The 14787-nt window shown below is 28.2% G+C and overlaps 1 protein-coding gene across 2 annotated transcripts in view; it reads right to left on the minus strand.

Moving 5' to 3' along the window:
- Lon (lon protease homolog, mitochondrial) overlaps positions 1-14787 on the minus strand; it is a 90476-nt gene that overhangs the window by 47177 nt on the left and 28512 nt on the right. For both annotated transcript variants that reach the window (XM_075353685.1, XM_075353684.1), the window contains exons 5-7: positions 14469-14660; positions 10077-10292; positions 3054-3142 (exon numbers count right to left, since the gene is read on the minus strand). In XM_075353685.1, coding sequence (XP_075209800.1) covers positions 3054-3142; positions 10077-10292; positions 14469-14660 — 497 coding nt within the window. The remainder of the gene's footprint in view (positions 1-3053; positions 3143-10076; positions 10293-14468; positions 14661-14787) is intronic.

A 14787-nucleotide genomic window follows, 5' to 3' on the forward strand; every position in this document is an offset into this window, starting at 1 on the left:
TTTCATATGAATTTTTAAGTGTGAGCTTGATTTTTATATGCTGTTAAAATTATATACTGAAATGTTGCATAAAGATGTACTGGTGGCCTTCACAAAAATTTTCCTCCTTCACAAAGAAGGCAGATATAACCTAGTAAATAATTATAGAGCCACTTCAAACACTGATGCTAAATTATTCACAGAAACTCTGCTCAAAGATTAGAAAATTGGGTCCATGCAAATAACATTTTAGTGAATACAAAGCAGATTTCAGGAAGAGTTACTCAATCCCTGATAACATTTTCAATTTATTTAGCATTATCAATATGTGTTAAAAGAGAAAAAAAATATGCTTTTATCGTGGACTTAAGTCAGCATTTGATCCTGTAAATAGACAGGCAATTTTTTTACAAATCCATACTTCAGGAATATAACTAAACTTGTAAGGATTTTAATGGGTTTTTACAAAAAAGAAAACACATCTTTTGTGTGGTATAGCGGGGGGGGGGGGGGAGATCTGACCCAATGTTTTTAAAAGAAAACGGGATTAAACAATGTTATCTTCTCTGTTTACCAATTATTTGGTTGATTTTGGTAAAGGTGGTATTAATAAATAATTTTAATATTAAGCCACCTAAATATGCAGATGATGTACTTCAGGCATCTGACTCATACTTCAGAATACCTACAACTAAACTAAGAACTTACATTCATTATGAATCCTACAACATAGCATTGGAAAGGGCAGATAAAATGGAATTTGAAATTGAACAGAAAAAAGGATTGATAAAGAGAAGATAGATTGGTTATTTTTTATTTGCTATTTGGAATGTAAAAAAGAAGAGGAAGACTCAGAAAGAGATGGTTGCTGGAAGATGGAGAGGAAAGACAAGTGATAAAGGTGGCAATATGGTAATAAGATTGAAGTAAGGTAGAAGAGGTCAGGGTTTTTCTGAAGCTATGGTGCCAGGATAAGTAATATTAAAAAAAGAAGCTTTTGTTGATGTTTTCACATAGTTGAATGTTAATATCTAATTTACTAGTAAAACAGCAATATGTAAATTTTAATTTTACTATTACATGTATATTTATTATATCTATTAGTAAATAATATATTTTCTTTTTTAATCATTAGCTAGTGATGTCCTTTTGAGGCAAGTAAGAAAGTAATCTATTCACCTTGTCAGTTTTGATCAATACAACTCTTTATGTTGTCCCTGGGCTTTAGATAGCAGCAATACATTAAATCAGTCTTCAGGCTATAACCATATATAGTATTTACTTTGTAGTTCTAAATAAATGCATCTTTTTTAATGTTATCTTTTCAGATAATATAGCATGAAGCCCTGTTTCTAGAACTTTCCAACATTCATATTATAAAACTGAATATGAAAAACAATAATAACAGGTGATAAAAATGTAGCTATAATAATACAACTTTTTCTGAACTGGGTAGAAGATGTTTTAGAAGTGAGGATGAACTGTTGCTTGTGCTCAACCTTTGGTTAAATACACTGGTGTGGCTTAGAAAAAGCTGGCAGTATATTACCAGCTTTTTCTACATATCAATAAAAGTACATAAATATGACTTGGTTATTCATTGCTTAAATGTTCTATATAACTCAATTATTTTAATAGTTCATGTTAGAAAATCTGAACAAATTCGAAGTGATGTAGGTTCCACTTCGTAGAAATTATTTACTATTGATATTCTACATGCATATAATAGGTGTTTTTTTAGAGTGATAGAACACTGAATTGAAACAAAGCACATAGAAAAGTAAGTTTAAAGCCAATTTTGTTTTTATTTGAAAGAATTTTCTGACATCTAATTTTTGAAATAATTTCCAGCATATGTCTACCACAACTAGCTTTGAGGAACTGGATTCGATCAGTCCAATCTTGAACCACTTTTCAAGTAATTGGGAATGTATTTTGTTAATAACACAAGTTATGTTTGCTTCCAAACATAACTCGTCAACTGTTAAATTGTTTAACTGACATAAAACGTCAATTGTTGCTGGTTTATTATCATAAACCAGAGAATTTACATATCCCTAAAGAAAATAATTCAGTGGTGTTAGGTCACATGATCTTGGAGGCCAATTCACTGGACCATTTCGTGAAATAATTTTGTCGCTAAATTGTTCTTTCAATAAATCAATTGTTTTGGTAGCAGTATGAGGTGTAGTACCATATGTTGAAACCAAAACTGTTGCAGGTCGAAGTCATGCAAATTTTGAAACAAATAATCACTGATCATCATGTAACGATCACCATTGACAGTAACATGCACTCTAGCCTCATTTTTAAAGAAATAAGGACAAACAATGACTCCAGCATGAAACCCACACCATACAGTGCAATTTTCAGGATACATTGGAGCCTCATGAATTTCCTGAAGACTGGTCTTACTCCATATATGGCAATTGTGCTTGTTGACATAAAAATTTAACGAGAAATGAGCTTCGTCACTAAACACAATTTTTTGATAAAAAAGTGGATCAGTTTCCAACTGATTTAGGCACCATTCACCTAACAAATGACACTTATTATGGTCTTGTGGCTTCAGTTCTTGCACCAATTGCATCTTGTGTGGGTGTAAACCAAGATCTTTACATAAAATTTTCAATGCAGTGGATGGACAAAGTCCAAGTTGTTCAGAACGGGGACGAATAGACTCATTCGGATCTTCTTCACAGCACTGGCACTGACAGCACCGATATTTTCTTTTGTATGTACAGTTCTCTGTCTTGTAGTTGGATTTTCATCAAGTAGAGTAAATGTTGTTCAAAATTTATCAATTGTTCAATGAATAAATTGCTCTGATGGATGATAAGGAAGTGCTCTATACGTTTGACAAATAGAACATTGATTTTGGAAGTATATTTCCACAATTTGTAAACATTGTTGTGGCAACAGTATTTTCATGATTATTTGCCAGTGCTTAATGGTCTGACATGATAAAACAAAATGTCATCAAAACAAAATAATGACAGCTATCCCTATCGAAAATTCTATCACTCTAAAACACAACACTCATTATATATATATATATATAAAGCTATTCTTACTTAAATTCAGAGGAATGACTTTCCAAAAAGCCCAACTTTTTTAATTCTTCATCAATAACTTCCATCACCATTTTTGGAACCACTTTATCCTGCAGTAAACAGAAAAACAACATTAGTAACAAAAACAATCTGAAAGGGACTAATAATTTTCAACAAGATTCTCATTATTTAATGTGGTAAATATGAACTTAATCACTGAATTTTCCTATTTTGTACTCTGGGACAATGTTTTGCAATTTTAATTTAAGTAATTTGAACAAAACTTTTCAATGTGCAAATAAAACCAGAACATAAAGATAAAAACCATGTATTTATTCAGACAGCAATGAAGATAACTACCAACTTCTAAAAATATTTCTATATTTCCTATAATAATGTAATTCTAAGGAAAATATTCACACACAGACATACACGCACACATGCACATGTAAGTGACACACACATAATGAAACAACATTATTCACAAAAAAATTTAAAGAAGATATTTACACAATATAAAATCTACGATTTATCACATCTTGAAAAGGTAAACAAAGTAATTTTATTAATTTAGAAGATGAAACTACAAGCAAAGATATTGCCACCATCAAATATATATACATACACATCAATTTGACATATTATTTGATATACTGAACCACAGGTACAGCCACCATCAATAGCTATATTAGATGGTGATATCTCTGATTCAATTTCATTATCTTTTTCACTTCCTTCCTTTCCTTCTTTGTTCTGAGAGAGAGCCCTTTGATGAGATTCTGAGATTCTATCGACTCCTACATAAAGATCCAAATCTGTTTCTTTAAGAGACTGCAAAATGTTAAACAGTTTGATCTACTCACTTGGTGGAAGATTGTTTTATTAACATAAACACTGTTTGTTTCTGTGTTTACAAAAAAAAGGCCAATGTATCAAAATGAATTTTTTACTGAATTTAAGTTACATTTTCCCCTGCTTTTTGCAGTAAATGAAATACAATGAGAAGATAAATTTTTCAAGTCTTACAAAATTAACTTCTGGAGATTATTCTTATGTATCTTATGACCCTCTGGTCATAAGATAACTGATAAAATAATAATAGTACTAGACAGAAAGAAACATATTTTAATTTGTTTATGATGTCAATAAATACCATACAGTTTTCTATCAGTTAAAAAGTTTTCCAATCACCCTTTTTTAAATTATAACCCATGAATGATTTTTTTCTTAAAAAATATCAGAAGTCATAAGTTTTCCCAATTTGTTACTTTAATACTTTACTAGATTTTTAATGTTTCTGAAATGTCTCAGATTCTTTGACTTACTAATAAGGGATGTTTTCCCATTCTTGATGTATGGCACGAGTTAAATCAGTATCACCTTTTTGTTTAGAAAATTTTCTACTGACATACATTTTTCAACTTTCAAATTTTAAATTCTGTCTGGAAGTAATTTATATGATATTCCTGATTTATTAACATTCAATATGTCAAATTTTTAAAAACCACCACTTACAAACCCCAACAAAATTTTTAATCAGGTATTTCCAGGTATTTAAATTAGCATCACTTATTTTTTCAAATAAAATATTGTAACAAGATTAAATTTTTCTAGCCAACCATCAGAACCTTTAATAGTCAGAAACTCTATTTTTTTTGCAAAGAATTCAGTTTTCTTTTTTATTACAGAAACATTCTACTATTATATTTAAATGCCTCATTTGTCAAAACCACTGCAGAACTGCTTGATTAATTTGGTCAAATTCTGGTGATAACTTTTTGAAGTTACTACTCTCTTTGTTAAAATATTTCATTGTTTTTTCCTTGGTTTTCCATATCACGCCTACAGATAAACTAAGTTAATTAAATTTTGTGCAGACATAGACTTAATTAACACTGCTTTCTGACTCATGCATTATATTAATTTTTTGTCCAAGGATAAATTTTTTCACTTAAAAGACATTTATAAAAAAAATAAAGTGACTTAATAACTAATGAACGCTAGCTGCAAACAGCAACTGAAATCATTGTACACAGAAGGATATTGGTCAAATGTAAAGTGACTGTTTAACTTAACAATGTAAATGTAAAACCATTTAACTTAATAATTACAATTTATCTTTCTTTATTCAGGTATAAGAAAAAGAAAGTTTGTTAACCTTAAATGAAGGAAAATTGATTTCTGAAGGGTAGGCAATAAGTACATAAGGAAGTTAGTAGCAATGGCAAAAACAAACCTGTAAATTTCTTGAGAAATCAGAATTCATAAACAAAAATATCATTAAAGACCACAAAATATCGTTAAAGACCACATCTATATCTGAAAATATAGATATGCCTATAACAAAAGAACAGACTACAAACTTCTTTTGGATTACTGAGCTGTCATTTCAAGAAGAAAATGAAGCATAATACAGGATCATATATAAAATATCCTATGTATTTTATGATTTAAAACTGTATAATCTATTGTATTGAAGATGATTGTGACCATATAGGATAATTACTCTCAGGGTTGGTAAAACAGTTCTGATAACATGATAATGGGTTTTGTTATTGCAACATAACATTAAATATCTTTAATACTGTATTGTATTTAATATTAGAAAAAATAATCACCCAATGGTCAGGAAAATATTGCTGCTATAGTGATTGCTGAAATTTTATCTGGCACAGAAGAAAAAGTAAAATATATTACACAATGTAGAAGTGTAAATGGACTAGTAAGTAAATATTGTTGCAAAAGAAAGTGCTGCTACAAAGACCTTTGCAATAACAAGAATTCACTGAACTTATCCTATGAAAAACACAGGCGGAACTTAACATAATACTGTGATTAACTTTCGATACATATAAATATTTTTTTCTAACCTTATAGTCAAAGTAAGTCAAGTAAGTAAGTGTTTGTGTTTAATTATGTTAAATGTATTTGTTGTATTATTATTTCATACATAATGATAAAATGTTGAACAATTCTGCTCATGAACTTTTCTCAAAAGGATGACAATACCTACACAGAAATGATAATAAAAATCAGCAAGCATTTGGTGATAATTCTATATAGTGGCACAAATAAAAGTACGATAAAAGTTTCAAACATGAATTTGATTAACTCAGTTTTTGATATTGATTACTGATCTACATTCTGGGACGTATTTTTTCAGTCTACAATTTGATAATAATATATTAATATTGGGTGATGTGAATAAAAATCAGTAATTACTTTTCTTGACTGTTTTTTAAGAAATTGCTCATGAATGTGAGAATAAAATATTAGAAATTGGCATACTTTTATCTTATCAGGTATTTCTTTCATTATTAGTAATTGTTTTTAACTACACACAAATACTGATCCTGCATAGGTAATTTCTTAAAAGGGTATGAATAAAAGCGACAAAATACTTATTTTTATAAGAAATTACTTATTGATTTTTAAGGTAACCCAGACCAACCTTATAATCATTTATGGCTGCATTTATGTATGTTCATAATAGAAAAAATTACAAAAGGAGATGGCATGTAAGTCCAAGTCGATGCAAAGACCTACTCTATTTTGAAGAAGAATTAATTAATCATTTAAGTGACATTTTCCTACTGGACGAAGTAAACGAGAAAAGGGGAGGAACATTATCATTGAAGCAGAAAATGGAAATATTTCTTCAATATCTTGCAGACCAAGGCTTTCAGACTGGAATGGGTTTTGATGTTCACCATGTCAGTAAGTAAAACATTCAATTAGGTTTTGGACAAAATAACATCAAAAGTAAATGACTGGATTCATATCCTGCAAAATGCGCAGGAGGTTAACAAATGCAAATTTATACAGAGTTTGAGGTTTAAAATGTTGTGTGCTAGGTGCCATACATTGCACCTGTATTGGAATTAAAAAACTGGCGCAGTTTGGTGACTGTTATATCAATCACAAGGGTTATGCAAGTATTAATGTGCAGGTAACTTGTGATGCAAATGAGAAGGTAAACAGTGTTGATAATTCATGCCCAGGCAGCACCCATGAGTCGTATTTGGAAATGCAGTAAAACACTGGAGATAATGGCAAAATGTAATGGGGCTGCTTGTCTTTTGGGAGACAATGGTTATGCTACTGCACCATGGCTGCTTACGCCACTTAGAAATCCTGATAGTAATGAAACAAAAAAAACTTTCAATAAATAACTAAGCAAAGAAACAGCAATTATTGAAAGTCTTCAGATAAATCAGTGGTCTTCAAATCAAAGCAGTGGTCCCATTGTTGGAAAACCTGGTTCGACTAAAATTAGAAAAAGTTCCAAAACTTTTTCTTGCTTGCGCCATTTTACACAATTTTGAAAAACTATGAATGATGTATATGAAATAGCAGATGAAGGAATTTATGCTGATGAAGAAATTTTGGAAAATGAAGAAGTAGAGTAAGAGTTAGATAGACAGATAAAAGAAGGAGAACAGAAGAGAGCTGAAGTAACGGGTATACTTGGAGTTAATTAATAATTGAAATAAAAATCCTAATCTTTAACTCTTTTGTCCTGTGTATTTACATTGAACCTTTTCATATGATTAAAATAAATAATTAATGTTACAATGTAAGAAGGTAGTTGTGTCTAAAAAAAGTTGTAAGTAAAAAAAAAAATTATTATATGCATATAGGGTCATATGAATACATAGGCTGGTAGAAGCTGCATACATAGGCTAAAACGTACATTTGTATGTATACACATACGTACATCTTACATGTTACAATGTAAGAAGGTAGATGTGTGTCTAAAAAAATTGTAAGTAAAAAAAAAAAAAAAATTATTATATACATACAGGGTCACATGAATGCATAGGCTGGTAGAAGCTACATACATAGGCTAAAACGTACATTTGTATGTATAGACATACATACGTATTTAAGTCTATGTATGTGCCTCATATGTATCTGGTGAAGACCACTAAATGGATGGTTTGTTTTTTATTTATTAATTTTTGTTTTTTTCGTTATAACAGGATGGGATAAAAGAAGACGAACTTAGTTACAAAACATTTAGATAAAATATCACAAATTGAAATAAGAAACGTTGAATTGGTCATTAATTTGTTCATTGGAAGATGCAAACAAAGTGGTGACAGTTTCCTTGCCGTTTTCCGCTTCTTTTTGCAATTTTTTAAACTCAAGTAAATCTATAATTTTATTTCTTCTCTTTTCAGTTTCACTTTTTCTCCTTTCATTTGAGTTCTGATGAGTTGTAATTGTTCATTGAGAACAATTCTCTGTAATTCGCTATTTGACAAGGGAGTCATTTCATTAGTGTGACCTGTTTTTTGTTTCAAAGTCTGCTTGGCATTACAATTATTCGCATCAGTTACAGAAAGTACTGGTGTTTCACATTCTTCAGGAGTATATTTATCTTTCCCATCTTCAATTCCAGTATTTGCTGCCACTGGAACTTGTTTGAAATTGGGATTTTCATATTCTTCTAGGAGGCTTAACAAATCCTTTTGCCAATTTAATAATTTTATTGCCTTGTTACCTGTTTTCTTTTTAATTTCATGGTTCATATTGTTAAGCATTTTCTTTATTTTGCGTGCACTATTCAAATTCTTTCAAAATGTTTTTCTCATGCTTTTTCTTTAGAATAAATAAAATTAATAAGTCAAAGACTTATTCAAAACAACTTGATTTCTTAATACATTTACTAAAGTTGCCCTACCATCAGCCACATAATTGGTATCATCTAAAACCAGTGAAAATTGTGTTTCTTCTTCACTCTATGGCATGTTTAACAATCCATTTGAAAAGTAGAGTTGACTAGCAAGGAATATGTGATATACTGAGATGATTAACAGAAATAACATATCATGGACAAACATAAATCATAAGGCTCTTTCTGGTTTTGTACGAACAAGTTTAAACATGCAGGCTTGTTTGATATCTTGATACCGTCAGCAATTTCTTAAGAGAAAGAAATACTTTTACTTAAAATAAACTACACGCAAACATAAGAATAAAAGTAATTACTTATAAGAAAAAGAAAATGTTTAATCACTATCTTTTAAGAGAATACTTTTCTGAGTAAGTAATTACTTTTCATAACAGGTAATTACTAATCAGTATTCAGTATAGTTTATTCACAACACTCATTATTCTACTAAATTATACACACCATATGGTATTCCTAAAAAATTAATTAAAAAAAAATCAGGAGGAATTTCATGGAGAGAAATTTCAAATCACTTTGGAAAAAAGCCTGATTAATTTTCAATCCTCAATGAGGCAACTGAAAAATTTAAATAAATGACTAGAAAAAGAGATTCTCAAATTTTTTCTGATTAAGAGACCACCCAGAAACATGAATTTGAAGCAAAAATAAATTTCTAGTGACCCTATTTCTAGAAGAAATTTCATATCAAACATATGAAATTCCTTATGGGTTTTTGAGTATGTCAAACAATAAATCTTCCATCATATAAAACATATTTTGCTAACATATAAAAGCAAACATATTTTGCTTTTGTTGATTATTGAAGATAATCAACTCTTCAATAATCAACAATTGACGCAATCTCTCACTTAGTTCACACATGTTAACTTATGAACTGATTGATCATTGTACAAATGATGCTCATTTTTTACTCTTTTTGTTTTCATCTGAAAGTTTAAAAAGTTTATGAAAACAACCAAATTTTTATAAAAAATCTTTATTTATAATAAATAATGAATTTATTTATTTATTTATAAATGCAGAAGATGAATGTTTTGTTTTCATAAATTCATTCTTATTTTATGGTTCTGAGTCCAATTTATAAAGAAATTCAAACTTTAACAGAAAGTAATGTAGTCAATAACTGAAATTTGACTGTAGCTAGTATATTAAGATCTCAAACAAATCAATTATTTTAAAGTAGATAGTAAGCATATAATGATTATTAGTTAAGATGAAATAAATGATGGCTACGAACCGCTATCTTAATTACATACTAGACGTGGAACTAAGAGATTCTTTGAAAAGTAAACAAGAAATCTAAGGGAATGTTATAGGGATATTGCTCTTATGTAGCCTTATATTACCTTTAATCGTTCTCTGAATTTTTCTTCAATGGCATCCTTATCATCTTTTTCAAGGCCAAGCTCTTTTTTTATTGCCTTTAACTGCTCATGTAATATGTATTTACGATGTTGCTGTTTAACTTTTTCTTCAACTTCTTGTCCGATTTTTTGCTGTAACTTAGTAAGCTCATATTCTTTTTTCAGCAACTTTAATGTTAACATAAGACGTTTAGGTATCTAAGAAAAAACAATGTATAAGATTAGATTCTCATTACAATAAAATCACCGATAAAATATATATAAAATAAGTAATTATGATTTTTTAAATAATAGCTCACTTTAATGCTTTTCAATTTCTATGTACACAAATGAGTGCTTAGCAGTGATCACTAATTCTTCAGATTAATTGTACATTTATCAAAAAACATTCAAAAAAAAAAAAAATGTTAAAATAAAGCAGATGTATGTCCTTTTTCCAGTCATCTGAAAAAATCAATTCTTAAAAAGATTCGATAGAACTAATTTTACAGTAGCAAAGATGAATAATTATTTTAAAAGAAAATGATTTATACTTGAGGAAAATGTCCCAACATTTGCCCCAACATTTTTTTTTTTAATAACTTTGTAGAATAATGCCTACCCAATTTAGTCATCATTCATTATCCAATCAGATTGAACATTTATAATCTTCTCACCATTTTAAATCCTGAATTTTAAACTAAAGTTATTTTTTTCTATATTTACACATTAAAACCCATACATACAATTTCAAAGCAATTTAAAATCATTATAAAAGTTTTATTAAAATACCAAACAAGTTAATTTTTCAAGAATGTTTCATAAAAATTTTAAATATCTTCTAGTCTACTGAAATAAAGAAAACTGATAAGTAAATCAGCGATTTTTGCTGATGATTTAATGATCTTAGACAAGAATAATCAAAGTTACAAGATAAACTGATGACACGGAATGGGCAAATACTTTTGAAAATATGCAAGAAGTAAGGAGACAATGAATGAAATGTGTATATATATATATATATATGGAGGGATCAATGAATATATCAATACAATTTGTTAAATGATAAAAATTTACTTACCCTGGTACAGACATTGAAATAAACTGATAATTGGACTAGAAGATCATTAAGAGGTTGGAGAAATGACTTAGATCTTTCCAATGTGAACATCTGTGCCTACAATTACTTATGCAGCAGTCATGAGTGTCTGAAAGGAAGTTAAGCGTGGCTCAAAAGAGGGAGTCAAGCACAGTTTATGATGAACACTGGGAAAAGCAATAAGAGATACCATCAGGAACTGTGACATTACGAATTCATTAAATTTAAACAACATAAGAAAGAAAATTGAGAAAAATAGATTGAGATGTTTTAAAGATCAGAGACACCTTGAGAGAATGAAAGGAAAATGAATAAGAGGTAGACCATGTGCGAGACAAAAAAACTGAGTTAAAAGGTTATGGAGAAATAAATTATTTCACAGAAGGTGGTGAGAGGAGCCATTTTAGAGTGACAGGAGATTATGATTAGACTTTATTAACTCCACCGATCAAGAGAGACAACTCAATAAATATGTAGATATGTATAGTCAACAATCATAAATTATATTTGTGTATTTAAACATCTGAATAGTTTTATTTGAACACTCCTCCAGTACTGTTTGCATAGATAACGAAGGCAATATTAAACAGTAAATATTGGTATGGTTATGAATGTTAATATATCATACATATTAACCCATTGATAAAATTATAAATAAATATTGAATTTTTTAAAGGTAAATCAAATAACCATATGTATGTAACTTCTGTAATAAATAAAATTGTTCTGTAATGTTTCAGAAACAATCAAAATTATGTCTTGGAATTCTTATTTATTTAAAAAAAATAAATAAAAATCTCTTCTGCTTATTTTCAAAGATGTTACAATATGCAAAGTAGAGGTGAAGTCAGTATTAGGCAGTATTTAATTCAGAGTTACATGTTTAGATTTATTCTTGTGAACTACAATATGTTGTATCAGTAATTACTAAGTAATAGTACAATTAAATCAATAATTATCAATTTTAATATTTAAAGTAAATAGCATTGAGATATTTTTATTAGCTGCTAATATAGTGAGTATAACTCACAAACATTAATAAAAGTTAACTTAAACTACATATGTCAACAAGTTCCAATACAGTTAGGATGCTAACTGAGCTGTGTTTCTCAGTATTGTTGAGCCTATACCAACACAATTTGAAATTATACACAGAAATTTATTTCCAAATAATGTTGCTAGGTACTAAAATTTACACAGTTTTAAACTTACAATCACTTATAATGTTTTTCTTGCAAGTGTTGCACTCACAATAGTCAACTACACACTTACTAAAATAACTTTTAATTTTAATATAACATGTCTTACTAATCCTACATTAAAACTGATACATTCTGCTCTATTTGTAGATAATACTAATGAAATTTAGATTATTATAGTTCCATTATATTATCTGCAATAGATCTAATATTTTGCTGTAAGTAGTTTTTACATAATGCTAGTTTTATATTAAATTAAATAAAAATAAATTAGTTTAATAATATATTATCTATTAAAAATATTAGTTTTAAATAATAAGAAAAAACAGGCATGGTCTCTCAATATATTTGATTAAAAATGTTTAAAAGTCTGATTAAGTCAGATTATACATATCCTTAAGTCAGATTATACAGATATGTATAATCTGACTTAATCATATGTATATGTATACATATAGAGCAGCAGTACATATGGATATGTACTGCTGCTCTGTAGAAGTATATACACAAAATAAATCAATTTTTTGTCAATTAATAATGTTTCATTAAAATATTTGATATATCACTAATTCTTTATGTACAGTTTTTATACATACCAACTTATTTAAAATATAATTATAAAAATAACAAATTTTTCATTTTTAAAAGCTATTTTACGATATTATTATAAAATATAATTTTATAACTTCAACAAGTCATTAAAAATATGTAAAAATTATATAAATATTTCAGCAAAATATCAATTTAAAATATTGCAACATTAAACCTACCACACAAAGGTAAATGAAAAATACATTAAAAAAGAAAAATTGTTAGAACACTGATATTTGGACCAAACAATGGTTATGAAATGTTTCAATAATTTTTATATAAGATTATAAAAAATGAGGAAATCAATATCAGTTACTTTCATAGCAAGAAAAAACAACCAGTATATAGGAAGTACTTCTATAAAAATATGTAATTTTAAAATGACAATTCCGGTTTTGAAAAACTATATTTATTTTTTGTGATCTACAGTCAGGCATTTGTTTGTCATATCTGTAAGCATTTCCATGTTCCTGAAAATATTTTTAATACTTCACCTTTCATTAAATTATGCATATGCACCAATTATAAAAAAAAATCTTTATAAATCTACATTCTAAAAAAAATAATTTAAAACTTATTAATACATACAACCATAAATGCTGATACCTTAAAACAAATAGAAATAATTAAAAATAACAATAAAATTTCATATGGTATTGAAGATATACACACAAAGTTCTAATTAAAGAATTTTTTTTTAACTTATGGGACCACCGTTAGGCATTGCTTCAGAGTATGAGATGAATGATTTGTAACATGTGAAAATGCCATGCCTAACTGGGATTTGAACCCGGGACCTCCAGATGAAAGGCCGAGATGGTACCACTTGTGCCACAGAGGCCAGCAATTAAAGAAAAATTAAATAAATACAAAAATTATTATTAAAACATTTTATAATTAATATTACTTTTCATTCAATTTATATTATTATTATTAACAAGTTACACTATTGTTGTTTTTAATTAAAATCCAAAATGTAACAAGCAATAATAATTACATTCACATAAATAAGAGAAGCAACTCCTTAAATCCTCAAATTAACAAATTAGTACTTAAGATCAAAAATTCTAAAATACAATATGAATTATCCAATCAACTACTTAATACAAGCAGAACAATAGTCATAAACTTTCCGAGTAACAGTTCTACTTTAATTTACTAAAATACAGATAATAGTATCATCTTAAAATTGAGTTTATTTCAAATCATTCTTTATAAATGACTCTCACCTAATAAGTAGATCATTGATCTAATCGGTGACCATTGTACAAATGCTTGTAAAAAAAAAGTAAATTTTAATTGAATAATTATATTCTGCTACTAGGATGAAAATTAAATTTATATTTATTACTGTATTTATACCTGTATAACATGCACTCGTAAATAAACAAAAGGTAAATAAATCAATAAAAAGAGCAAAAGTAACAACCACCACTAATTGTATAAATTTTTAGTTCCAAACTAAACAGTAGATTACATACAATAAAATTATACAAAAATTTTTACATCAGTCTCTTCTAAGACTTCTTGAAGTTCCTTAGGAGATGCCCCAGTAAGCGCTGCGCCTAAATCTGACAGGTATACAGGATTATCAACTACTCTATGCTCTGGGTTCAACATCTGGGCCAAAGATTCTCTGAATAATCTATTCATATGAACAATATCTCTTATAGTTTGTATTACTTCCTGTTTCAATGCCTGCAATAACAAAAAAGTAGTTTTAGTAATAAAAATAGCACTTTATGAAATACTTTCTTCACTAAAAATTTATCTAACATTAAAAAATTAGCAATAAATGTATAATTTTCTAAAATAAACCATCATA

This window comes from Lycorma delicatula, chromosome 1 (genome assembly GCF_047948215.1).
Source record: "Lycorma delicatula isolate Av1 chromosome 1, ASM4794821v1, whole genome shotgun sequence".
In the NCBI taxonomy this organism is placed as follows: domain Eukaryota; kingdom Metazoa; phylum Arthropoda; class Insecta; order Hemiptera; family Fulgoridae; genus Lycorma; species Lycorma delicatula.